The 25,346-nt window shown below is 39.7% G+C and overlaps 7 protein-coding genes across 8 annotated transcripts; 3 read left to right on the forward strand and 4 right to left on the reverse strand.

Moving 5' to 3' along the window:
* The first annotated feature begins 1,548 nt into the window (after nt 1–1,548).
* LOC109165272 (polyadenylate-binding protein RBP47-like) lies at nt 1,549–12,201 on the forward strand. 2 transcript variants are annotated; one of them, XM_019313956.1, is made up of 7 exons: nt 1,549–1,556; nt 8,641–8,984; nt 9,552–10,032; nt 10,189–10,259; nt 10,343–10,473; nt 11,106–11,202; nt 11,834–12,201. In XM_019313956.1, exons 2-7 carry the CDS (start codon nt 8,661–8,663, stop codon nt 11,984–11,986), a joined length of 1,257 nt encoding a protein of 418 aa, XP_019169501.1. In that variant the 5' UTR covers nt 1,549–1,556; nt 8,641–8,660; the 3' UTR covers nt 11,987–12,201. The 2 variants fall into 2 exon arrangements, with proteins under 2 accessions (XP_019169501.1, XP_019169500.1); XM_019313955.1 differs by lacking the exon at nt 1,549–1,556 and having other exon boundaries at nt 8,389–8,984.
* LOC109165273 (nodulation protein H-like) lies at nt 1,857–6,058 on the forward strand. The gene is made up of 6 exons (XM_019313957.1): nt 1,857–2,278; nt 3,188–3,423; nt 3,501–3,759; nt 4,958–5,137; nt 5,277–5,432; nt 5,516–6,058. The coding sequence occupies exons 1-6, from the start codon at nt 2,249–2,251 to the stop codon at nt 5,687–5,689; spliced, it is 1,035 nt and encodes a 344-aa protein (XP_019169502.1). The 5' UTR covers nt 1,857–2,248; the 3' UTR covers nt 5,690–6,058.
* Nucleotides 12,202–13,142: 941 nt separating the features above from the next.
* Nucleotides 13,143–14,973, reverse strand: LOC109165274 (zinc finger protein ZOP1). The gene is made up of 5 exons (XM_019313959.1): nt 14,770–14,973; nt 14,413–14,613; nt 13,947–14,019; nt 13,765–13,860; nt 13,143–13,681 (listed from the first exon to the last, which is right to left on the reverse strand). Exons 1-5 carry the CDS (start codon nt 14,776–14,778, stop codon nt 13,326–13,328), a joined length of 735 nt encoding a protein of 244 aa, XP_019169504.1. The 5' UTR covers nt 14,779–14,973; the 3' UTR covers nt 13,143–13,325.
* A 181-nt stretch (nt 14,974–15,154) lies between these two features.
* LOC109165271 (putative nuclease HARBI1) lies at nt 15,155–16,854 on the forward strand. The gene has a single exon (XM_019313954.1). The coding sequence runs from the start codon at nt 15,297–15,299 to the stop codon at nt 16,623–16,625; it is 1,329 nt and encodes a 442-aa protein (XP_019169499.1). The 5' UTR covers nt 15,155–15,296; the 3' UTR covers nt 16,626–16,854.
* A 79-nt stretch (nt 16,855–16,933) lies between these two features.
* LOC109165269 (pentatricopeptide repeat-containing protein At5g39710) lies at nt 16,934–19,311 on the reverse strand. The gene has a single exon (XM_019313953.1). It carries the CDS (start codon nt 19,243–19,245, stop codon nt 16,972–16,974), a length of 2,274 nt encoding a protein of 757 aa, XP_019169498.1. The 5' UTR covers nt 19,246–19,311; the 3' UTR covers nt 16,934–16,971.
* Nucleotides 19,312–19,326: 15 nt separating this feature from the next.
* Nucleotides 19,327–21,159, reverse strand: LOC109165275 (sodium channel modifier 1-like). The gene is made up of 3 exons (XM_019313960.1): nt 20,892–21,159; nt 20,082–20,528; nt 19,327–19,894 (listed from the first exon to the last, which is right to left on the reverse strand). Exons 1-3 carry the CDS (start codon nt 21,078–21,080, stop codon nt 19,847–19,849), a joined length of 684 nt encoding a protein of 227 aa, XP_019169505.1. The 5' UTR covers nt 21,081–21,159; the 3' UTR covers nt 19,327–19,846.
* A 3,016-nt stretch (nt 21,160–24,175) lies between these two features.
* On the reverse strand, nt 24,176–25,304 carry LOC109164666. The gene is made up of 2 exons (XM_019313195.1): nt 24,924–25,304; nt 24,176–24,664 (listed from the first exon to the last, which is right to left on the reverse strand). Exons 1-2 carry the CDS (start codon nt 25,210–25,212, stop codon nt 24,405–24,407), a joined length of 549 nt encoding a protein of 182 aa, XP_019168740.1. The 5' UTR covers nt 25,213–25,304; the 3' UTR covers nt 24,176–24,404.
* Nucleotides 25,305–25,346: the final 42 nt, after the last annotated feature.

Below are 25,346 nucleotides of genomic sequence, written 5' to 3' on the forward strand. Positions count from 1 at the left end.
AATACTTTGGGCCAATGGGCCATAAGAGAAGTGAAAGTCGAAGGGAAAAGGGAAATGAGATAAATAAAAAGAACAAATTGCACTTTTGATCCTGTGAGTATTAGGGTACTGACAATTTGAGTACGTGACTTTCAAAACTTTCAATTTAAACCTTTAACTATGCAATTATTGGCAGATTTGGTCCTCCGGGCCAAATTGCCGGCCAATTATGGCCGGAAAAACATAAATTGGTTCAAATTGTTTTTTGACGAAGGTAAAATTGTCATTTCATTCCCTTCTTCTTCCTTCTCCATTTCTCCTTCGTTCTTCTTCTTCTTCTTCTTCGTCCCGGTGAACTTGATATGCTCCAACAACAGCGCCGACAGCGACGCCATGAATTCCGGCAAGGAGCCGTGCAGTTTGTTGAAGTTGAGGTCAATCGCGATCAGCTTGCTGAGAACGCCCATGTCTTCCGGGACTTGCAAGCGCGTGAAGTTGTTGTGCGAAAGAGTGAGCTTTTGGAGTGATCGGTGCCGGAAGAGCGCCGCCGGCGCTCTTCCGGATAACTCGTTGTGACTCAGATCTAGAACTTGTAAACACCTCAGCTCTGATACTGCGTTTCCGGCAATCCTGCCGGTTAAGTAGTTGTTTCGAATCTAGAGTTGGACGACGGACCTCGGGAACACCGCCGGGAAGCGGCCGGAGATTGAGTAATCACTCAGGTCTACGAAGTACAGGTTTCCGAGTCGACTCAGATTTGGTAACTCGCCGGAGAGATTATTGTTCTGAAGCTCGAGTTTGTTCAGTCTCACCAACCCGTTGAAACTCGGTGGGATAGAACTGGTGAGCGAAGAAGAAGAATAACGAAGAAGAAAGGGAGAATGAAGAAGAAGGGAGTGAAATGACAATTTTACCCTCGTCAAAAAATAATTTGAACCAATTTATGTTTTTCCGGCCAAAATTGGCCGGCAATTTGGCCTGGAGGACCAAATCTGCCAATAATTGCATAGTTAAAGGTTTAAATTGAGAGTTTTGAAAGTCACGTACTCAAATTGTCAGTACCCTAATACTCACAGGATCAAAAGTGCAATTTGTTCTAAATAAAAATAAGAAGCCCATTACATACATTGAGGACGGCAATTTATATACTAAAGTTCATAATTTACTTGCTGAATGTTTATAATTTAAATTGTGAACATTCAACATGTAAATTGTGAACATTAAATATATAAAATTGTAAACATTCAGTATGTAAATTGTGAACATTTAGTATATATATATTTTTTGGTACGTTTGACACCTTCAAAGAGAGCGGTTATCTAACCCTTAGGTTAGAAATATTCCTCATGTCAGCATGTATGAGATCATGTGATCCTTCCGGAGCGTCTTCAAGAGTGGTCGTTCCTCAAGAGGTACTTTGACCCAAATTTGCAAGCTAATCCACACATTTGTTCCTCTCCCAGCCTATGTGGGAAACCCAAATGTTATTAAAACGACGGGCTAGATCCAAGCAGTCCTTGATGAGAGCACTCACATAACTAGTTGAGGTCGAGTCTTTGTTCATGAGATATTTAATTGTATTTTTATAATTGTTTTTGTGAAACAAACATCCTTGAAGGAATGGTCAACCCTCCTAGTGTCATAGAAGGTGCAATTGGCAAATGAACAAAGGTCAATAAAAGATGTTTTCAAAAAAAAGGTCAATAAAAGATAATTACAATCCGTACATTATTACAATTTAATTATCATATCCTAATGCTTTCCAAATTGGCAATTTTTTTAATAGAAAAAAAAAGAGAAAAGAATTAATATTAACAGATAAAACTAGTGAATGATGTCGTATTTGACGAAATCAACACCTTCGAAACGGCGCCGTTTGGCCCTCTGCCATTCCTCGCCCTGCTGCTTCACAATTCACATGGTTCCGGATCCAACCAAATTCGGTGTTGCAGAGAGAGAGAAAGGCGTAAATCTAAAGGGAAATCTTAAGTGAAGGGAACAGCGTGGCAACGGTCGAAGAGACCATTAGATTTCATCATCAAATTTGCTTTTTCTTCACGAGGAAAAGCTCGCAACTTTTACTCTCTCTATCTATCTATCTCTCTCTCCGCATATACATACAACCCACACTTGTATGCATGCCTGCTGAAGGGGGCGTGGGATTACGATGCATACAGCCAGAAAGAAAAGGGGAGAAGGGTTGAGCAAAATCTGAGCTCCCGGGAATTCGTTTTCTTTGTGTTTTTTGGTCTTTTCGCAAGCGCCAACAATGGCTGACGATCTCTGTTTCTTCTCAAAGGTGCGTGTTTTTGTGTCTTCCCCCATCAATTTCTATTTGTAATAATAAATATTGTTTTCTTGTGGCAAAAAGTTTGTTCCTTTACTCTCCTTTTTGGGTTAATCACGTGTTTTCCCGATCTGGGTATCTTAGAAATGCTTGTATTAGTTTTTGCCTAAAAATTTCATGGCTTTTGTGCAATGCAAGAAACCCCGGCCTGAAGTATGTGACCTGGAATCTGCAGAGTAAATCACCAGGATTTGGATTATCTTTGATTATTCTAAGGCATTGTCTGCATAGTTTCAGAGCTCTCTCAGTTTGTAATTAAGATGAATTTATTTGTAGGGATATTAGAATCAAGTAGATATAAATACATAAAAGTAGATTGAGTAAGCTTAAAGAGTATGCTTTTCCAATCTCTGTGTGTTTGGGGTTGTTAATGAGCTTAACCAAGCTGTGCCCTCTTGCAAAAATTGCATTTTTGGTCTTCCCGTTATAATGCTATTCCATGAATTATAAGTGTGATCATCGTTATGGGCAAAGTGGCGATTTTAGTCCCTTGAAGGACCAAATCAGCCACTTTATTAAGTGGCATATTGGTGGCAGAAATATTCTCCGAGGGATTAAAATTGCCACTTTGGGATTAAGTCTGTACAATTGGTATAACTGAATGACCAAAAACGCAAAGTTCCCTTTATTTTTTGCAAAAATGAACCTGGGGTTCATGTGTCTGAGCTCTTCTTGAATGACTTCTATACTCATGGAACTGCCCAATCAAAATAAGCTTTTCAATATCTGTCTTTGGGGTTCTTACTGAGCTTAAGCCAAGCTGTATTATGGTTTCTTTAACAAAAATCAAGCTCTTGTGCCTCAGTTATGCTTGAATGACGTTGTAAATGGAACAGTCAATCAAAATAATCTTTGTTTCAGGATACGTTGATAATAAAGCCATCAAAGAGATCTCCGCTGCTATTGAGAATGTTGGTCTTAATTTTTGTAATGGTTTGTGGAGTCTATATATGTTCAGTCTGTCTTAAGCAAACGGGTACCCGTGCAACTGGAGGTTTATTGAATATTGGTGTTGTGGAGAAGCCATGCGAGCCACCTAATATTGAGCCTTCAGAAAAACCTTATGTGCACTTCCCCAAACCACAGACTTTTAGCCGGTAAGATGCCTACCTATTACATTTTGGGTCGCTACTTTCTGATGAAGTTACTGAGTTGCATCATTTTGCATAAGTAGGGCCGAGTGTGCTTGCAATCCAGTACGGTATTTCGCGATTTTGTCCACTCAGAGGTCCGGTAGTGGATGGTTCGAGACGTTGTTAAACAATCATACTAACATAAGCTCCAATGGAGAAATTTTTTCTGTCAAACCCCGGAGAAGTAACATATCCACCATCGTGGATACTTTAGATAGGATCTACAATCTCGACTGGCTAACAAGTGCTTCCAAGAATGAATGCACAGCTGCGGTTGGACTGAAGTGGATGCTTAACCAGGTGAGGGCTTTGTCAAACACTCTAATTCCTTATTTCCATGGCTTAATTAATCTTTTGTAAATTTCAAATCTTTAGTTTGAGCGTTTGATGATATGAAGGTACTTGTGGGGATAAGCTAGTGAAACATTGCATTAAATATACACGGAGTAATACTTAACCAAAACATTAGCAGTATTAGCTTAACGACATACTGCTTGCTTCCATAGTTCCATAAACATCTATTACAGTATTACTGTGGCCTTTTCTTTCCTGCAACGGTTTTCTTAATTTTGTGCAATATCTAATGTTTCCTTCCCTTTCCCATGCACGAGGGTGTTTGGTAAATAGCTGTTAGCTGATTGGGTTAGTGAGTTTGATTAGTTGATAACATTAGCTGATTGTAGAAAGATTTTTGGTAAATTAGCTGTTAGAGAAAATTTCAATTTTGGTCATATGACTATAGGGGCTTGTTAATTTCAGCACCTGACTTTCAAAAGTGTTAATTTAGTACCTTGACTATGCAATTTTTATCAATTTTGGTCACTTTGGTTAAATTTCCTGTCAAATTTTGCCAGAAAAACTTAATCCTTCATTTAGTCTATAATCTTAGGGGCAAAATCGTCTTTTGAAGTCTGGTAAAATCGTCTTTTTCAGGCGAAATTTGGCCGGTAATTTGGTCGGAGTGACCAAAATTGACAAAAATTACATACTCAAGGTACTAAATTGACACTTTTGAAAGTCATGTTCTAAAATTTAACAAAGCCCCTATATTCATATGACCAAAATTGAAATTTTTTCTTAGCTGTTAGCTTATTACATGTAAAATGACTTTCTCAAAAAGTTTATCGAAAAAGCTACTTTGAGCAGCTTTTTGAATTTTAGCATTTTGGAGCAATAAACTGTTACAAAAAGCTAATTAATCAAACACTTATATGAATGTTTAACCAAGTCAAACAGCTAATAGTGGTAAAATAAGCCAAAATTGGCTGATAAGCTAACTGTGTTATCAAACAAGGCCATAATGTTTACTTCAGCCCTCGACAACCTTAAAACTTAATGACTGATGTGAAGTAAAGCTTGAATATTTGCTCTGCCTCCCTTAACTTTAGAACCCGTTTCTATGTTTGTGCGTGCCCATGATGTTCTCTTTGCTTCTATAATTAATTTCCTCGGAAAATTTCCTCCAAAAGTGTTGGTAAACGTTTTGGTTTCGTTACAGGGTCTGATGCAGCATCACGAAGAAATTGTAGAATACTTTAAACATAAAGGAGTTTCAGCGATTTTTCTCTTCAGACGAAATCTTCTGCGTAGAATGGTTTCTATACTCGCAAACTCATATGATCAACGTGCCAAGTTGCTAAATGGAACCCACAAATCGCATGTGCATTCTCCCTTCGAGGTCAGTCTCTCTCTCTCTCTCTCTCTCTCTCTCTCTCTCGCTCGCTCTCTCTCTCTGCAAACACGGAGAGCATGCTAGAAAACATACTAGAAAACTTGTGATTATGGCTCCTAAACATTTTAATGTTGTTTCAATTCAGGCTGAAATACTTGCTAGTTACAAACCAACCTTGGACACGAAAATACTGGTTCCTAATTTGAAGCAAGTGGATGATATGGTCGCGAAATCTTTAGAGTACTTCCAAGGCACCAGGCATATCATCCTTTACTACGAGGACATAATCAAAAACAAAACCGTAAGAAACCAAAGTTTCTCTCTTGCCCTTTAGGATTGTATCAATCAAATTCACTCTTTTTTTACCCACCATTTAACTTGCAGAAACTGATCGACGTTCAAGACTTTCTACACGTACCACACAGAGATTTACGAAGCCGCCAAGTTAAGATACACAAGGGGCCTTTATCCTCCCAAGTCGAGAACTGGGGTGAGGTCGAGAAGACACTCAAGGGAACGCCTTACGAGAGCTTCTTACGAGCAGATTACGCAATCTAAAATGTACAGAAAAGAGCCTTCCCTTTCGATATGTAGCATGATATTTCTGTTGCATAACTTATTCTTTATTTTTTTGGTTAGCGGAAGCTAACGGGGGAACCATGGCCTGTGTTTTAGTCGTAGCATGTTGCCTTCAAATCCCCCATTTGCCAATCCATCAATTTTGCTTAGCCTTAATTGTTGATTAGCTTTCCTAGCTGATTTCATTAAGAATGAAATCTGGATTTTTGTTTCTGGGAAGTGGCATTGTAATCTAGTGCTTTTTATGCTTGCATTATTGTTATGGCCTATGGGAACATCCTTAACAGCTTATAAACATTTAGGCATTAATTGGAATGATTATCAATGCAATGCAAAGTGAATTTTTTTAAAATCCGATCGAAAAAGTTGTTTAAGCAGTTTTTTTGAATTTTAGCATTTTGAAGCAATAAGTTGTTATAAAAAGTTAATTAATTAAATACTCATTGATTGTTTAACGAAGTCAAACAGTTAATACTAGTCAAATAAGTGACAATTAACTGATAAAGTAAGGGCAGAGCCATTGTTTTTGTTCAAGTCATGAGGTGTCCCAATCATTATTGTGTAGGCTATATTTTGTATACTATAAAATAAGAGAAAATTACACTTTTGATCTTGTGACTATTGGGGTCTTGTTAATTTCAGTACTTGACTATGCAATTTTTAACACATTTGGTCCTCCCGGCCAAATGTTGCCGGAAAAATGTAAACTATTTTTAATTATTTAATTAGAGGGGCAAAATGATCATTTTACATTTAACCAAAAAAAAAAAAAAAAAGGAAAAAGCATCTGGTTGAGGCAGCTAGCAGCGATTCGCCGGGAAAAGTATTTGTTTCATCTCACTGCCTGAAGGGGGAGGGGAAGCAGCGATTGTTTTGCTAGGAAAAAAAATTGATTCATCTCCCTGCGTAGTGTTCCGGATCTGAGGGAATTGCCGGTGTGGGAAACCGGCGAGAACAGGACTGGTTTTTTGATGATTTTGAAGTGAATTTGTATCGGTCGGCGGCGGCGGAGTACGATCGCCACCGTCAACGCCCGAGTGAAGTGGAGAGAGGCGAGATTGCTATTAAAGTGATCCCTGTGGATACGGTTGAAATTCGCAGTTGTCCTCTTCCGCTTGCCTCGTCGTCGCCGCCGCCGTCACGGAGAACATTGAAATGGTGAAGATCCCTACATAGTGTTTTGCGGAAGGAACAAATTGAAAAGCAGAGTAATAAAAGAACAGGAGTTTGTTGAAAGCCGGCCCCCTGCTCCTCCTCCCACGCCACCGGCACCGCCATAGCTCCTCGGAATTCGAAGCTTCCCTGGTTTCCAGAACCTCTGTGAACATAAATTTATTACGTGCATATCTAATTGCTACAGACTACTCCGTAAATTTGGGATAATTTTGGTACTATCCAATTGCTACATACGGAGTACTAGTTAGTTACGGAGTAGTGAAGCCTCCTGGGTGGTTTGGATATGCTTTGTCGTTCCTTCGCCGTGGTTGAGAAAGAATCAATTGGCAAGCAAGAAGCAGTCGGCGAGCAGATTCAATGGAGAAGGAGGTGACTTGAAATGACCAATTTGCCATTCCGATTAGATAATTAAAAATGATTTACGTTTTTCCGGCAACATTTGGCCGGTGATTTGGCCGGGAAGACCAAATGTGTTAAAAATTACATAGTTACGGGATTAAAGTGTTAGTTTTTAAAGTCGTGTACTGAAATTAATAAGACCCCAATAGTCACATGACCAAAAGTGTAATTTTCTCTATAAAATAATGTATATTTAGTACAAAAATAATGTACTTTTAGTATATTAAAAGTGCACATTGTATTTAGGGATGTACATTATTTGTGTACTGAGTGTACATTATATTATATAATGTATATTTAATATATTAAAAATGTACTTTTGGTTATGGCTCACACAACACTGTGTGGACCAGATGTGTCCTTAGCAAACTTTAACGGTAGGATGCACCTTTAAGCCCGAATCCTCATTCACACCGAGTCGGCCTAATTAAAGGGGCAAAGTGTGGGTTAGCCTAGTTAATGGGCAAAGTGCTGACCAGAGCAAATCATAACTATAGAAGACACATTAAGTCCGAATCCTCATTTGGATCGGATCGCTCTAGTCAAAGGGCAAAATGCTGATTAGAGTGTTCAAACTTTTGACGTCTTTTAAGATATGAAAGTGTACGGTCATTCACGCTAATTAAGATGATTGGGATAACCATGGTTGATGCCCTACTTAATACGGAGTATGTATTATCCTAGTCAGCCGACAACTTAATATTCAAAAAGGATTTTTTTTTTTACCTTAAATAGGGCCTACACGGCACCAGACATCCAACGTTGACCGATCGACGATGCAAGTATGCAACGACCAGCCTGTACTTACACGGCAACATCCTGCCGTGTGAACTGTTAAGTAGGGCCCCACCGTTTCCTTCACTTCCCTGTACTACTCACCCCTACGGAACAAATCTACAACCCCTCGCATCCACCGTTCAAACAAATCCACTCTCAAGATCAACGGACCCCGTGCCGAACACATGCAGAAAACCTCGGCGGGCCCCGCCGCCTACCACCGCGTAACAGCCGGGCCCCACAGAGTCTGCCGAAGGCTGAATCGACGGCCCTGCGTGAACCCCGGCAGTTAAAATCGACGGCTGAAGATACGGCATCGTTACGTTACTCACGAGAGAGAGAGAGAGAGACAGAGAGAGAGATACCCTAGATCCGTAGCGTCTTTCCTTCTTTAGTTCGGAAGCTGACTCTCAATCACTCCTCTCTTTTCCAGCCTGGTTTTCTTGTTTCTCCGACCAGGTTCCCTGCTCTCTCTCTCTATCTCTCTCTGTATCTATCTGCGTGTGAAGAAGAGAATACAATCTAGCGAGATATACTTACAGAGAGAGAGAGAGAGAAAGGGGGGAGTGAATTCGGAGATATTAAGGTTGAAGGAAGAATGAGCGGCGGCGGAGATATGAACCAGCAGCAACAGCTTCAGCAGCAGCAGCAGTGGATGGCGATGCAGCAGTACCAGCAGCAATGGATGGCCATGCAGTACCCGCCGGCGGCCATGCTCATGTACGGCCAGCAATACGTGCCGTACTACCTCCAGCACCAGCAGGCGCCGCCGCCGCCACCGCAGCAGCAATACCAGCAGAATAAGCAGTCGCCGCCGCGGATTCAGAGCTCCGGCGAAGATAACAGGACGATCTGGATTGGCGACCTCCAGCAGTGGATGGACGAGGGATATCTTCATTCCTGCTTCGCTCCCGCCGGCGAGGTCAGCCAAGCTCCTTTTCCTCTCTTTTTAAATCTCTGGAAATTTCTGTTCTTTGTTGTTTATCTAAATTTTTCTTTGATTAATGCCATGCTCGTTATATATACTGATAATTATCGGATCTGGATGTACATATGTAAGCAAAGGTGGAATCTTGATTGGGATGTTAAATAGTTACACGAAATATGGTAATATACATAAGATCTTAGCTAATGACCTTAATTTGAAGAGAAAACTGGACGTAATATTAATGGGAAGATATGGGTTCTTCCATACTTCAACGAATGACTATAGATTTATAGATTTGATTAGGAATAAAGTTTGAAACTTTACAGTTTGGATTTTTTCTTCCATACTTCAACAAAGGATTATAGATTTATAGATTCGATTAGATATGAAGTTCAAGACTTTCCAGTTTGCATTTTGTTGCTAGTGTGTGCATATCCAAACTACGATTTCTTGTTTCGTTGAATCTTAAAACATGGTTTCCTCAGCTTTTTAAGCTCAAATCCAGTGGCTCAAGATCTGATATAAACACTCAATATTTACATGTCTCCATGATATATATAGGTTCTTTCGGTTAAGATTATTCGCAATAAGCTGACGGGTCAATCAGAGAGATACGGGTTTGTTGAGTTTAGTACTCATGCAGCTGCTGAGAAAGTCTTGCAGAGCTATAGTGGCACAATGATGCCAAATGCCGAGCAGCCCTTCCGCTTAAATTGGGCTTCTTTTAGCACCGGTGATAAGAGAACACTGGAGCCTAGTTCTGATTTATCAATCTTTGTTGGAGATTTGGCTGGCGATGTGACCGACACACTATTGCACGAAACCTTTGCCAATCGATACTCATCTGTTAAAGGTGCAAAAGTAGTTGTTGATTCGAATACCGGGCGCTCAAAAGGCTATGGCTTTGTTAGGTTCGGTGATGAAAATGAAAGGTCCCGTGCCATGACTGAAATGAACGGTGAATATTGTTCTAGTAGGCCCATGCGGATCGGTGTTGCAACTCCCAAAAAACCGTCAACGCAACACCAACATTCTTCACAAGGTAGGACATGTGTTCTTTAGTGCTGCTATTATTGTATTCTAAATCTTGTTATGTGATTTTGACAATACCAAAAATCTTGTCCTTTTGTTGTCATTTTTAGTATCTTAGATTTAATTTTCATGTTAACAATAGAACTTCTATAAAATATTTGTTTAGCTGGTGGATTTGCTTCGAATGGTGCTCAAACCCAAGGCTCCCAGTCTGATAGTGATTCATCCAACACAACGGTGAGCCTGGCCTGACGTTTTTTAAAGTTATTATGATTATTATTATTATTATTATTATTTACTAATGTTTGATTTGTGTCTAGATATTTGTGGGTGGACTCGATTCTGATGTCACAGAAGAAGAACTAAGGCAGTCCTTTATCGAGTTTGGTGACGTTGTCTCTGTTAAAATACCAGCTGGAAAAGGGTGTGGTTTTGTACAATTCGCTAGCAGGTAAACCCGATTATATTTGATGAACTCATGAAAACTTAGGGTGTGTTTGGTTTATGGGTTTAGCTATCAGGAATGGGAATCAAAGTCATTGTTATTGTTTGGTTGACAGGTTTCTAGAGCACTACTATGGGATTTGATTACTCCTTTAATTAGAAAACCCATTCCTTAATAAAATAAGGGTTTCATTCCATTATTCCCGCTCCTAATTGGTAATTTGATTTTTACTTTAAGATTTTTATTTTTATTTTTGTTTATGTTGGTGCTTTGGATGTCTATATATTAGAATAAATTGTCTTGATTTTTTGTTATTGTATTTTTAAAACCTTTATTCCCATTATAGGATCATACATAAGTACATAACTAAACAACAATATTGGTAATCATTCCAATTCCACCCTACTACCAAACATGCAAAATACTTTCACCAAAACTCATTACCATTACCAAGTATTTAATTCCCATTCCGATTCCCATGTGCGAACCAAACACACCCTTACTGTTGATAGTGGTTTATATTTGCTCATGGAATTAAGCATTTTATCAGATGTGACTGTTTCGTGTATAATAGTATTGTACAAATGGCCCTGGTTTAAAGCCCATACATAACCGCCTTATTTTCTGTCTCTCTGTAGGAGTGCAGCAGAGGATGCATTGGAGAAAGTAAATGGATCCGTCATTGGGAAGCAGACAGTTCGCCTCTCCTGGGGTCGAACTCCATCAAACAAGCAGGTATTACACGAAAACGAATTATTTTAATTTTTAATCTATTATGTCCCACATTGCACAACTATTCAGTCTGGGCAAGTGGGCGTTGTTCGTAAGTCTGTTAGATCCCCACCACGATATGAGCTAGCTTTTGAGGTTCTAACCCGATTTCTTAATTCTAACAAAATCCCATCCATCCATGATTATCTGTTTGGTAAATAGTTAGTTTATCAGTCAATTTTGGCTTATTTGACCACTATTAGCTGTTTGGCTTGGTTGAACAATCAATATGAATGTTTGATTAATAGCTTTTTGTAACAACTTATTGTTCCAAAATGCTAAAATTCAAAAAGCTGCTCAAAGTAACTTTTTCGATAAGCTTTTTGAGAAGTCATTTCGTATGTAATCAGCTATTAGCTAACAACTAATTTACCATACACGATGTTTTTAAAATCAGCTAATGCTATCAACTATTCAACTAGTCACACCCACTAATCCAATCAGCTAACAGCTATTTACCTCAGGGTCAGGGGAATACCCAATTTGTTCATGACATGATTTGGAGCTTAGGGTTAACTCAAAACATGGATCTGTGTTCTTTATTATCAATTTTATTGTACTGTTGCGCTTATGTTTCTTTTTGCTCTCCTTTTAGCATGGGAGAAACGAGAATAATGGTCAATGGAATGGAGGTTATTACGGAAGGCAAAATTATGGTGGATACGGGGGATATTATATCTCACAGAATAGGGATCAAAACATGTATACTGCAGCGGGCTATGGGAATCACCAGCAACCCGTAAGCTGATACTACTGGATTGTACTCTGAGTTAGACATCGTCAGAAAAACTAGACGCATCTTTTACTTTTATTTTTGGTTGAAGTTGAGGCTGATATTAAAATCAGTCTGTGTGTGAGAATTTTGTAGCTGGATTGAATTCATCCATTAGCTAGTTCAGGATACGTACAATGCACACTAGAAACCTATGGTTGTCTTAATGATTGGTGATACTTTACGACTCCTTCTGTTGTGTGTTATTTTTCCCGTCTTCTATCTCATTAATATGATGCTCTAGGCAGAAAAAAATTTGGGTCTCACAAACCTTAATGGTTGCTTTGCAGGCTGTGATAACCTTAATTGGTGATTGTTGTGTTTACTTGTGATGTTCAATTAGAGGCTCTTGAAATGCATTGTTGTTAGCTTCTTATTATGTTTTTCATGTGGTTCTTTTGGTATAACAATCTGTATCTTGTCATCGTGAGACTAATTCATATTGGATTTAAGTCACGTTGGCAAAGATTGATTCTTACTTGCGAGACTAATCCAAATTGGATTCAGGTCAAGTGGGCAAAGATTGATTCTTGTGAGACTAATTCAGATTGGATTTAGGTCATGTTTGGAAAGGTTTGATACTTATGAGACTAATCTAGATGGAATTCAAGTCATGTTGGCAAAGGTTGATTCTTGTGAGACTAATTCAGATTAGATGAGGTAATACCATCTGAGGTCATCCGAGTATAATGGTTTTGCCATGTTTAGTCCTAAACTTTCAAATTGACCATCCGTGGTCCTTCGACTTTCAAATATTCGTGGTCCAAGTTAACAACCCATGGTCCTTCAAGTTTTGAAATTTAACCAGTTCGTGGTCCTCTTGAAAGGACCATGGTTGGTTAAAATTTAATAGTTGAAAGATCATGAGTGATTAACTTAGACCACGAATGGTTAAATTTGAAAGTCAAAGGACTACAGATGGTCAATTTGAAAGTTTAGAACTAATCGTGACAAAACCACTATACTCGGAAGACCTCAGATGGTATTAACTCAGATTAGATTCATGTCGACGCGATGTCGTGATATAAGCCATTATGGTACAATCACAAATGGTAAAACCAACCACATGTATATAACTTCTAGTATGAATCATGTTGTCAAGAAACTGCCGTAGGAAACAAATATCCGGAAATGAAGTATGATATGCAGTATGAACATTAAAAGAAAGAAGATAACAACAAAAGCCTTACATAAAAAACTATCAAACATAACAATGTTGAGTTGTTTACAGTCGAATCGATTCAACTTTGAAGGAAATGCACCGGAATTGCATTGTGTAGAAACAAGGAGTTCCATGAAGAAATTTTTTAAAAAATTAATGCTTATAAAGACCAAGCAATGATTTTTCTCTCTTTTCAACTCGCTTCCTAGCAGCTTCTCTCGCTTTCAATGCAGCCGATTCTGCTTCTGACACAGCTTTTGGCTTTGCGGTTTCCCTTTTCCTTTTGCTGTTGTTAACAGTTAGTGAAGAAGGAGCACCTTTCACAGATCTGGTAGGATCCAAAGGAGTCGAGACAACACGCCCTGGTGGAGGACCACTTTGATGAGTTTTATCCCCCGAAGATTCAGACTTTGTTTCTGGAACAGGGCTCTTTAAAATCGGTTTCTTTGAAACAGATTCTGACGGAGCTCGAGTTGCTGCTAGCGCCTCTTCTTGTGTCACCCACCGACCTATTGCATTCAAAGTAATTACAAAAGGGCAAGCAAGAAGGAACTTTTTTTGGGAAGTAATAATCACAGAAAACAACTACTACCTAGAGCATCAGTATAGTAGAAGCCAGATTTTGGATCATAGTAACACCCGTTATTCTGATTGTAATAGTAGCCCGAAGAGTTGTCATATTCCCAATCTGTAATCGCGAAAACAATTTAACCTTAAGCAGCCAAACAAAGCACTATAAAAGGTAACATTTCTTAAAGCAAATACTTTCCCCACCTTCAGAAATTGTAGAATCTTTGGCACCTTCTCGCACTCGAGCTACATCCTTCTGATAACTGCGTTGTGCTTTCTGGCAATAAATTTTGTACAGACACTTATTATCACGAATGCAAGTACTTAATCCGTGCATATAGCTCATACTTAATCTTCTAAACTCGATAATTTATTAATTCATAAACTGAGGTCAAGCATAAGTACATTTAAGGAAAATGGAGGCCAGCATAATCAATCCAAGAGATTATTCCGTCTCCCCCATTTATCTGCCATCATCATCAAGGTAGCTTTTCAAAAGCATCCAAATACAAACAACTAAAAAAATCAATTGAATGAAGGATAATAACTATTAACCATGATTTGAATATACATGGTGGGCGATTTAACATTGTTTAACAAGAAGTATGTGGCATTTGTGAGGTAAAATGAGATCTAAATATAGCAGTAAAGCGAAAGAATGATAACTTACTGCTTCAATTTGTTCAAGAGCACGAGTTGCTTCCTTGTGTTCTTTCTCCTTTGCAGTTTTCTCTTGTCTCATGGCACTAAGCCGCTTTGCAACATTATCTTTGTGACGTTGACCGAGCTCATGGTTTCTGATGCTAGAAGGATTGTTGGAGATGTAGATTTTGCAGAAATCGCACCACTTGTTACCCTGACTAACCCAGTACTGGGAAACCAAAACAGCTGCAAGTTAGGCATGTTATTCAAAGGAAAATCACAGTAAGTCTAGATTCTTCTCTTCATACGAGATAAACAGTTTGGAATTGATAATAAGCACGATCCTGTGAAGAAACTCAAGAAAGAGAACTTAGGATCATCATACCTCAGTCATGGCTGCGAATCGAACTGGATTTTCTCCGAGAAGAGAGAATTGGAATTTCGTGCAGGTGCTCTTCACTTCGACCTTTCTCTTGATCTTCCGCGTTCGCTAATTTAAATTTAACGGTTTTTTTTTTTATTTTTTATGTTCCGAAATCCCAATTCTGAAAGTCGTGGGGGTTTTTGGAGATGGAAGAAGGCGGGATGTTTTGCCCGCCCCGATCCGTTTAGGGCAATTTAGTGCGGCGACGAGACGAAACGTCAAACGTAAGGCAGGATACGGCGCCGTTTTATTCACAGAGGGTGGGTTGACCAACGCAATAAATTACTCCGTATCTTATCGTGCTTGTTGTGAAACTAAGACCTGGATACGGCGTCGTTCTATTGTTTGTCTCCCTTTTTATTCTCGACTCCATCGCCGCCAGCGGCAACCGTGGTCGGCGAGGACAGAGAGGAGGAAGAAGAAGAAGAAGAAGCCGGAAGAGGGAGGGTTCTATAGATATAGAGAGAGAAAGAGAGAGAGAGAAAAGAATGGATCAGTCATTTTTGCTTATGCTATCGAATCTGCTGAACCTGCAAAACCACCTCGATCCCGCCACCTCGGTGCTCTCCGACTCCGCCTCCTTCGCCGCCTCCGCCACGTCGCCCACCTCTCTCCTAACCTCCACCACCGCCGCTCCTCTTCTCTTCTTCACCATTGCCTCCGTCCTCTCCTACGTCGCCTCCCACTCTCCCAAGAAAAAACGTAAAACTTCTTCCAACAACCCCTCATCTCCTTCCGCCGCCGAGTTCTCTATCTCCGCCTTCCGCGCTCTCTCAACCGAACACATATGGGCCATGGAAGTACCTCTCCGGGACGCCCAGTGGCGATCCCTTTACGGCCTCTCTTACCCCGTCTTCACCACTGTTGTCGATAAGCTCAAACCCTACATCACCCAGTCTCAACTCTCACTCCCTTCCGATTACGCCGTAGCTATGGTCCTCTCACGCCTCTCCCATGGCTTATCAGCCAAAGCCCTAGCTTCCCGCTACGGTCTCGAACCCTACCTAATTTCCAAAATTACCAACATGGTTACTCGCCTCCTGGCCACTAAGCTTTACCCGGAATTCATCAAGATCCCGGTGAGCCGTCGCCGGCTCGTGGAAACCACTCAGGGATTTCAAGAGCTCACCTCACTCCCAAACATTTGCGGCGCCATTGATGGAACCCCAGTGCGCCTCCATCATCTTCCCTCGGACACAATCAACTCCTCCATGTACTACTGCAAATTCGGATTCCCTTCAATTCTCCTCCAGGTTGTGGCCGATCACAAGAAAGTCTTCTGGGATGTCTGTGTGAAAGCCCCCGGTGGGTTTGATGACGCCACTCATTTCAGGGATAGTTTGCTGTATAACAGGTTGATCTCCGGCGACATTGTCTGGGACAAGGCGATCAATATCAGGGGACAACATGTGAGACCTTACCTAGTTGGGGACTGGGGTTTCCCATTGCTGTCTTTCCTGCTCACTCCATTTTCTTGGAACAGGACTGGAGGTCCTGCCCAGAATGCATTCGATGAAGCAGTGGCCAAGGCAAGAAAGTCAGCTGAAGAAGCCATTGTTTTGTTGAAGGGAAGATGGAAGATTCTTCAGGACTTGAATGTCGATCTAAGCCACGCCCCTCAAACAATTGTTGCGTGCTGCGTCTTGCACAACCTGTGTCAGATTGCAAGGGAGCCGGAGCCGGAGCTTTGGAAGGAGCCCAACGAGACTGGATCAATACCCAGGATATTAGATAACGAGAAGTCTTTCCATTACTATGGTGAAAGCTCAAGGCAAGCATTGGCTGATGATTTGTACCAGCGACTATCTTCCAGATGAGACCATACTTTTAACTCATCACAGAAACTGTTCTTACATATCTTAGCTATTTCAGGACTCAGGAGTGTACTGACCAATCTAGGTTTATGGAATTTTGGTTTCCTTTTAAAAGTATGTTAACTGATTATATGCAGCAGATTATTGATCAAGTGATCAACTTGTGCTGCAATTTTGTTCAGCAGCATTCTATGAACAAATGTGGTTATATATGCTCTTCTTTTTTGTATCCTATTAAGTAGATTTATATCTCTTAACATTAGATAAAACAGTTATTAAGCAGAACATGAGAAAATCCTCTCCTTCCAAACTCACAGAGAGTACCTGATGGAGCATTAACATTGGCAGTTTAACCACTATTTGGAAGAAGGCCATCCTTGGCCATTTCAATAAGAACATTGAATACTGCATCCATATTCCCTTCTTTGCAGTTAACCTCAACAAGAACTTTTGCCACCTCAGCATCGGTGAGCCTGCAGCTACTCAATGTGTTTTGAACAACTTGATTCAACTCTCTGTCCTTACCTTCTCTAAAAAGTTCTTTCATCAGTGCAATAACAGATATTGCATGAGGAGCGAGCCCACGATCCATCATTTCCCTGTAAAGATTCAGGGCTTTCTGCACATTCCCACCCCGGGAATGGCCATGTACAAGAACATTGTATACTGCTTCGCTAGGCTTTTGGTTTTGCTGCAGCATCCGCTCGTGAACTTTATCTGCTTCATTCAACAGACCCTTCATGCAGAAACTCTTGATAAGGTCTACTGCACTTCTAAATTCAAGATTACTGCAACTGTCAATCAGCATTTGATATGTGATGTCATTAGGAACAGATTCCTCGTAGAACAGCTTGAACAGAAGCTGTTTAGCTTCTCTACTGTGTGCTTGTTTTTGCAGACCATTGATTAGGACCCTATAGGTAACAACATCAGGAAAGAACCCTTCACTAATCATTTCATCATGTAAACAGAGAGCACCACTGATATTTCCTTCTGAGCAGTATGCATTAATGATTGTAGTGTATGTATGTTTATCAGCCTGCAAACCTATCTTCTGCATCTCTCTAAAAACTTCACAAGCTTCACTTACTTTCTGTTGCTCACAAAGACCATGGATTAATGTTGAATAAGTAACATTATCAGGAAAAACTCCTTTCTTAACCATCTCATCCTTCATCTCAAATGCTTTGTCCAAATCACGATTTCGGCAAAACCCAGACATTATAGTACTATAGCTTACAACATCTGGTACTATACCTCTCTGAGACATGTCCTCAATTACTTTCAAAGCATCTTCAGTCCTGCCCAGAACACAATGCCCATTGATCAGTGCATTATAAGTGATAATGCCAGGGGAAAAGCCACTTGCAGTCATTTTGTTCAAGAGTTCATAAGCTTCAACCATACAACCCTGCTGGGAGAAACCACAAATCAAAGTTGTGTAAGTTCTCTCATTTGGATATAACCCCCTACCACACATCTGATCAAAAAGCTCCATTGCCCGCTGCATATTTCTAGCCTTACACATGCTATTTATCAAAGAAGTATAAGTGACGACACATGGAGACAATCCATGTCTCAACATATCAGAGTGCAAAACAAGGGCTTGGTGGAAATTACCCTCTCTGCAATAACCATTAATTAGTGTGTTAAACGTTATCTCATCAGGCGTTAAGCCCTTCTGTCTCAGCTCATCAAGAACTTCACTAGTCTCTTTCATCCTCCCCGCTTTACACAACCCATTAATAATCATGTTGTAAGTAATCAGACTTGGCTCCAAATTTCTGACTGACATATCTTTCAACAACTTAAAGGCCTCAGAAATCTTCCCCATTTTACAGTAAGAATCAATCAAGGTATTATAGGTAACCACATTCGGCAAGCATCCATTTTCAGCCATTTTATCAAAAAATTGTAAACCCTTCTCTATAATCCCATTTCTGCAAAAACATCTAATCAAAATGTTGTAAGTATACACATTAGGCGAAATCCCTGAGCTGATCATATCTTCATAAACCTTCTGAGCTAAATCAATGTGACCATTTGATGGTGCCTTGATTATTTCAAGGAGAACTGAATTATAAGATAATACACTAGGCATAAACCCATTCGATTTCACCAAGTGGATAATATTCATGGCTGTATTGATCATTTTTAGTTGAGAGTAAGATTTTACCACCAAGTCGAAGACGGCGGAGCTGGAATTGCAGGCGAAGTAAGAGTCTTTGAGGCATGAAAACACAAAACCGCCCCCGTCGTCGCCGGTGGTTGCAGCCACTTCTCCGGCGAGGGATTGGGCGGTCTTGAAGACCTTATAACGAGTGAGAATGTGAAGCGAGACGCACTTGCATTCGATTGTGAAGAATCGGCGGCGGCGAGCCCAGGCGATGAATTGGAGGCATAGGGTTTTGTCGAATTGGGACTTGAGGAGTAATTGGGACGCCGATTCAGGAGTAAACTGGGAAGCCAGCGAGCTCAAAGGGATTGTGCATTGGCCTCTCATGACGGCAATGGCTTTGTCGACCAGAGAAGTGTCCGGCGAAGGTGACGGACGTGAATTTACGGAAATGGGCCTGGTAACTGAGCTATGGAGGGATCTGCAGAAGGGTTTAAGGAGGGACATTTCAGAAGGTGACGATGAAAATTGAAATGCGCAGGCGAACTGTAACAAACACAGAGTATCAAATATGTAAAGACAAATAAATTAAATATATATTTTTTTTTTCATTTATCATCTAAATAATGTATATAACTGTTGAAAATTTTACACAACATGAATATAAGACACAATCAAACTTCAATTTTATCAATTCCAAATATATAAAAACAAAGGTAATCAACACTAAAAACAAGGATTAAATTTAGAGTGTCTTGCTGAATCATTAGCTGGGGATACTACTAAGGCACAAGCTGAAAATCACACCCCAAGCTGGCTACTGCATATTTGCATCTTTCCTTTCTTCTCCCTCCTTCAACTCATGGTAGTCGAACTTGAGGCCCCGTAACTGATATTATCAACAAATGGAAGGGAAATAGGGAATGCAGATGCTATTTACTCTGAGATCGCTGTGCAAACTCCTAGCTATCAAGAATGGCAGGGGGAATGAATTAACTTCAGCATTATCCCTTATTTGTGCTGTCAATGCTGCTCGTTAGGCTGTCATCAATTACATGTATTCTGAGGGGTGATGGGTGCCATATCTGAGATTGTCTTCCTCCATTTGTTAAGCAAGACACACATTAGGATCTTCTTCATCGGAATCAAACTCAACCTGCAAGCAATTAGCATAGAGTGGATCGGTGTTCATTCAAAATATTGGGGTGCTTAGTGTGTTTGAAACATGGATTGGAATATCATAAGTTCCTTATAAAGCCATTCAACATAAGCTTTGGTTGTAGAAGTGACACAGAAGAGGGTTTGGCAGTGGCATTTATGTTCTGATTGAAGGAAATACTCACACTTTCGTCCTTGAACCATCTACCATGGCAATCACGCTTCCAACCAGCAGCAGTGAACTTAAGCTCTCTCTCATGGCGTTCTCGATCATATGCTACATATGCAACGCCTTTATGTTCTGGAGCTACATCTTTTGGAACACAAGGGCCACTCTCACTAATTGAGAGACTAACCGCTTCGCTCCTACCACCTTGTAGCTCAATCGCTTGACACATTGCATCTCGCTGAAAATTTTCAGCTTTAAGCGTCTCAGAAACAGCCTTCCGGGTGTTGTCAATCAACGGTTTACTTGTTGGTCTAAATTTGTTAGAACTGGAATTCACATTGCTGCAAGTAGCAGTAACATGCTCTGACAATGCTATTCTCTTACTTATCACGTCTTGCCTCGCTAGTTCCTTTTCCTTAAGCCTCGACTCTGCAGCTCGATGGCGTGATCCTTTTAGATGAGCCTACGATTCAAAGTTACAGACGATCAGCAAACTAACCTAACATGGACTCGATTGGAAGGAAGCACCATGGCAGTATAATTAGTTAATTACTACAAGTTTTACAGCAGTAATATGATTTCTCTTCTTGTGCATGCATCTATGCAACATAAAATCCATTCTCAACGACTGGATCAAAGTGAATCCGATTCACATTTCCATTACTCATTAATTAATGAAGCAGTTAACAAAATAGATCTATAATTGCAATTGTAAAACAGCTACTACCGTGAATTATCAGTTCTGCCTGAAAATTATGACAAGAAAAATCCAGAATCCAAATTAAAAAGCGAAATAAGGAAAGAGGGAAAGAGTTGGTGTGCTTACCGAGAGCACAAGGGTGGTGTCAAGGACGGGATTGTGAGGGCAAACAAGGCATGCGAATTTGCCGGAGGAGAGCTTCTTGTAAGCGGAGGACGAGGCGGCGGCGCCTATACTTCCGATCACCAAATCATCGACTCTTCTCTTCCGGTGTTGTGCCTCTCTTGCCCAGCTATCTCCTCCGAAAACGCTCATCCCAACAGTCTTCTCAGTTCTCACTTCTCACGTTGCTTCTTTTGCTCGATCGTCTTCTCCACCTCCACAAATTCCCCGCGCTGATTTTGGGCCTTTTGGGTTACGGAGGCCCAGGACAAACTAGCCCAATCATAGTATTCAAAATCAATCGTTATGCTGTGGGCAAATTAGGCAAATTATATTATGCACCGCGCGTCTTTTTTTTTAAATGAAAATTAACAGTGTTTATTTCCGCCGTTTCGCACCCTTTTGCAAAAAGTAACTCTTTTATTCAGTGTCATTTTGTATACACTGCAGTTTCAGTTGAACACAACTACAGTTTCATTTCGATATTACTATAGTTTCATTCGATATTTATAGACTCAAATATGTGAAAATGTTATTTAATTTTATTTTATATACACTATAGTTTCATTAAAACACAACTACATGATTATTTTGATATAATTATAGCTTCATTGTACAATATACACTCAAATATGTGAAATGTTATTCAGTTTCAGTTTATATACACTACAGTTTCATTTCACTATAACTATAGTATCATTTTGATATAACTGCAGTGTCGGTTTGGATATACTGTAGTGTCAGTTGGTGTTTAATACACCAAACAAACGGACTCCGTTAACTCAACGGCGGACCGTTTCTTTACTTAAAGAAACGGCGTCGTTTTTTACCGCGGTCTATAATATAACGACTGGGCAAATTATGCCCTGGAAACGTGCAACCGTTATATCCTACACCACGGCGCACATAGCACTGTGCGCCGCGCGCCTCCCAAAACGACGTCGTTTTGGGGTAGTGTTGGGAGGCGCGGTAGGAAGTTGCTGAGATTATGTGTATTTGTTCACAACGTTATGTGTATTTGTTCACAACGTTATGTGTATTGGTTCATACAGTTATGTGTATTTTTTATACAATTATGTACATTCTTTTTATACAATTATGTACATCCGAATCAGAAAATTTGTGTGTATTATGTTAAGAGTTGATGTGTATTATGTTAAAAGTTTATGTTTATTATGTATTATGTTAGATTATGTGTATTATCTTTTAAAAAGAGTATGTATATTTTGTTATATAATTATGTACATTCATGTATAACATTATGTGTATTCTAGTATAACATTATGTACATTCTTGAACAACGGGTTTTTTTTTTAAAGAAAAAACTACTGCCATTCACTGGGGCGGGAAATTTCAAAAAAAAAAAAAAAATTAAAACGACGTCGTTTTGCATCTGGGCGCATAGTGCAACGCGCGCCGTGGTGTAGGATATAAATTGCCGGAAACGTGTTCACCGTGAATGGTGAACACAAGGCCAAACGACGTCGTTTTTAGGCAAAAAAAAAAATTAAAAAATTCACGGATATGGAGTTAACGGCGCGCGTTGATCAAATTATGAATTTTCTGTTATGAGATTATGAATTTTCATAAAATTCATAATCGCATAACAGAAAATTCATAATCTCATAACAGAAAATTCATAATCTCATAACTGAAAATTCATAATCTTATAACAGAAAATTCATAATCTCATGGTTCCAAAGTGAATGTGTAGGCATGGTTCCAAAGTGAATGTGCAGGCATGAATTCATAATTTATGAATGTCCGAAATCATTATTCACCTCAAATTAAAGTGAAACCGCAAAATGTGAAAATGAAGAAGAAAAGTCACGCAATTAATTAAGAAAAAAAAAAGAAAGAAGATAACGGTGTACTAACACCGTTAGAACCGTGGTGAACACAGTTCCATGGCATAACGCTCCTATGCTGTACATTCGTTGCACCATGCATGGTGCATACGGATGCCAAAGCGACGTCGTTTTATTAAAAAACGCGCGTCTCCCCTTTAAAAAAAATTCAGGTTCGATTCCCAGCAACAACATTATATTGTTCATTCATTCTGGAATTTTAGTTCATAGATTATGGAATTATAGTTCATTGATTATGGAATTATAGTTCATCGATTATGGAATTGTAGTTCATCGATTCTGAAATTTTAGTTGATAGATTATGGAATTTTAGTTCATTCATTCTGGAATTTTTAGTTCATAGATTAGATTATGGAATTATAGTTCATCAATTATGGAATTATAGTTCATTGATTATGAAATTTTAGTTCATATGTTGTTGCTGGGAATCGAACCTGATTTTTTTTTTTTTAAGGAGAGACGCGCGTTTTATTAAAACGACGTCATTTTTGCATCCGTATGCACCATGCATGGTGCATACGCATGGTGCATACGGATGCACAGCATAATTTGCCATTCAAAATGCCCGAACGCATAGGCCCAACTTAATAAATAAAATAGAATTAGCATTTCTTTTTCTTTTTCTTTTTTGTTTGCAACAACAACATATAGGGTTGTTTGATAAATAGCTGTTAGCTGATTGAGTTAGTAGATTTGACTAGTTGATTGTAGAGAGATGTTCGATAAATTAACTATTATATGATAGTTGATTACATACAAAATGATTTTTTCAAAAAACTTATCGAAAAAACTACTTTGAGTAACTTTTTGAATTTTAGTATTTTAGAGCAATAAGTTGTTAGAAAAAGTTAATTAATTGGTTGTTTAACCAAGTCAAACAACTAATAGTCGTCAAACACGCCAAAATTGACTGATAAGCTAACAATTTTAGCAAACAGGACCATATATAGTTTGCAAACTATACCAGAAATGTTGAGAAAAATAAGATTAAGGGATCAATAATAGAAAATGAAAAGGAATGAAGTCATACAGTATTACAAACATCATATTTATAGACAAATCTAATTATACATTTGTAACATTATCTGTGTCTCATATCGTGGGGCGATGTTCCCGCACCCCAATCCACCCAAAACCAATTCAACTTTAATTTGAACCACAAAGATATATATTATCACTCCATTCTGCTACACTACATTGACGAGTGGTATACTAAAAGAATGTGCAACGAGTTCGACTAAAAGAATATTATTAAACATCAAACCCTTGGCTTCATCATTCCCCAACAATACCAATTTACTAATAATATTTAGGTTTGTAAGCTAGTTGAAACACACAAAGATTTACGTTCTTTCAAACTTAAAAAACGTGGAAATTAAATTAGTACAAAACATCAACAAAAGTTTCCTTTAATTTCAAATGCAAATGAATTCCTCTCCACAGTACAGTGGAAGACAAATCTCTCATTATATTATTACAACAACCTTTTCATCTCACTATGTCATTAAACACAAACAAAAAAGAAGCTAAAGCACCCAAATTTAGTATTTTTTGCTCCGACGACGATATGATCTAAGTTAAGAGTAACAGATCATCGGACGCCGTCGACCTAACGGAAACGGCGCATCATAGGCATCACAGCAAACTTCATGGTGCCATTGTTGCAGTGGAAGCCATCTTTCTCTCCGCAGGCGAAGAAGTAGGGCTGCCATTTCTTCAACACGAACTTGAACCCTTCTCCGCCGCCTTGAGTCGGGACGGCGAGCTTCTTCCCTCTGCTCACGTCGCACTTCATCCACGCCCGCAGGTTCGGCAGCAGGACGACGCTGTGTGCGTGGGTGGTCGCATTCGGAGGATCGAACTTGAAAACTGCAACACAAAAACATTCTTAAAGATCGAACTCAAAAAAACACGTTTAAGACACTACGGGAAAATATGGAATTTCCGACCACCTGAAAATGATCTTAAATTAAGTTGAAAGTAAAAAGTGGTCGGAAATAGCGACAAAGGTTTTTCTGGTGTCCGAAAGTCTTTCGACTTGATTTAAGATCACTTTCATGTGGTCGGAAATTTCAAAATTTTCGTGAGAATTGATCAGGGTTTGAGTTGATCGAGGTGGCGTACTAACCGAGAGTGTCATTAACGAAGAAAGGGCCGTTCTTGACGGTCCAGTCGATGTAGTTAACTCCGAACTGCCAGTGAGCAGGGCCGCCGACGGTGATTTCGTTGGAAGTGTGGGTGGTGTTCGGGTGGGTGGAGGGGCAGTTGGTTTTGTTAAAGGCGGCGCCGCCACCGCCGGGTGGTTTCCAGTTTCCCCGCCAGTTACCGAAGTTAGGCCGGGGGCTGGACATGGCAACGGCCGCCATGGATGTGAAAACTGCAGCGAGCAAGAGAAAAGCTTGGGAAGCAGCTGCCATGTCTTCTGCAGATAAGAGAGATGATCGGAAACGGCCGGAAAATCAAGAAAGAGGATATGAAGTTGAGGGTGGTGAAGAAAGGAGAGTGGAAGGGGGGAATTTATAGCGAAGAGTTGAAAGATGAGGAAATGGGA

This window comes from Ipomoea nil, unplaced genomic scaffold, assembly GCF_001879475.1.
Source record: "Ipomoea nil cultivar Tokyo-kokei standard unplaced genomic scaffold, Asagao_1.1 scaffold3069, whole genome shotgun sequence".
NCBI lineage: Eukaryota > Viridiplantae > Streptophyta > Magnoliopsida > Solanales > Convolvulaceae > Ipomoea > Ipomoea nil.

Coding starts and splice junctions, on each gene's coding strand:
- LOC109165273 (XM_019313957.1), top strand. CDS start 2,249: ATGGCTGACGATCTCTGTTTCTTCTCAAAG. Junction 3,760..4,957: donor TGAAGTGGATGCTTAACCAG/GTGAGGGCTTTG, acceptor GTTTCGTTACAG/GGTCTGATGCAGCATCACGA. Junction 5,433..5,515: donor ACATAATCAAAAACAAAACC/GTAAGAAACCAA, acceptor TTTAACTTGCAG/AAACTGATCGACGTTCAAGA.
- LOC109165272 (XM_019313956.1), top strand. CDS start 8,661: ATGAGCGGCGGCGGAGATATGAACCAGCAGCAACAGCTTCAGCAGCAG. Junction 10,474..11,105: donor TTTGTACAATTCGCTAGCAG/GTAAACCCGATT, acceptor GTCTCTCTGTAG/GAGTGCAGCAGAGGATGCAT. Junction 11,203..11,833: donor GAACTCCATCAAACAAGCAG/GTATTACACGAA, acceptor CTCTCCTTTTAG/CATGGGAGAAACGAGAATAA.
- LOC109165274 (XM_019313959.1), bottom strand. Junction 14,020..14,412: donor CTCTTGAACAAATTGAAGCA/GTAAGTTATCAT, acceptor ATTTATTGCCAG/AAAGCACAACGCAGTTATCA. Junction 13,861..13,946: donor AGATTCTACAATTTCTGAAG/GTGGGGAAAGTA, acceptor TCGCGATTACAG/ATTGGGAATATGACAACTCT.
- LOC109165271 (XM_019313954.1), top strand. CDS start 15,297: ATGGATCAGTCATTTTTGCTTATGCTATCGAATCTGCTGAACCTGCAA.
- LOC109165269 (XM_019313953.1), bottom strand. CDS start 19,245: ATGTCCCTCCTTAAACCCTTCTGCAGATCCCTCCATAGCTCAGTTACC.
- LOC109165275 (XM_019313960.1), bottom strand. CDS start 21,080: ATGAGCGTTTTCGGAGGAGATAGCTGGGCAAGAGAGGCACAACACCGG. Junction 20,529..20,891: donor ACACCACCCTTGTGCTCTCG/GTAAGCACACCA, acceptor TTTGAATCGTAG/GCTCATCTAAAAGGATCACG. Junction 19,895..20,081: donor GATGGTTCAAGGACGAAAGT/GTGAGTATTTCC, acceptor AATTGCTTGCAG/GTTGAGTTTGATTCCGATGA.
- LOC109164666 (XM_019313195.1), bottom strand. CDS start 25,212: ATGGCAGCTGCTTCCCAAGCTTTTCTCTTGCTCGCTGCAGTTTTCACA. Junction 24,665..24,923: donor CTTCGTTAATGACACTCTCG/GTTAGTACGCCA, acceptor TTTGTGTTGCAG/TTTTCAAGTTCGATCCTCCG.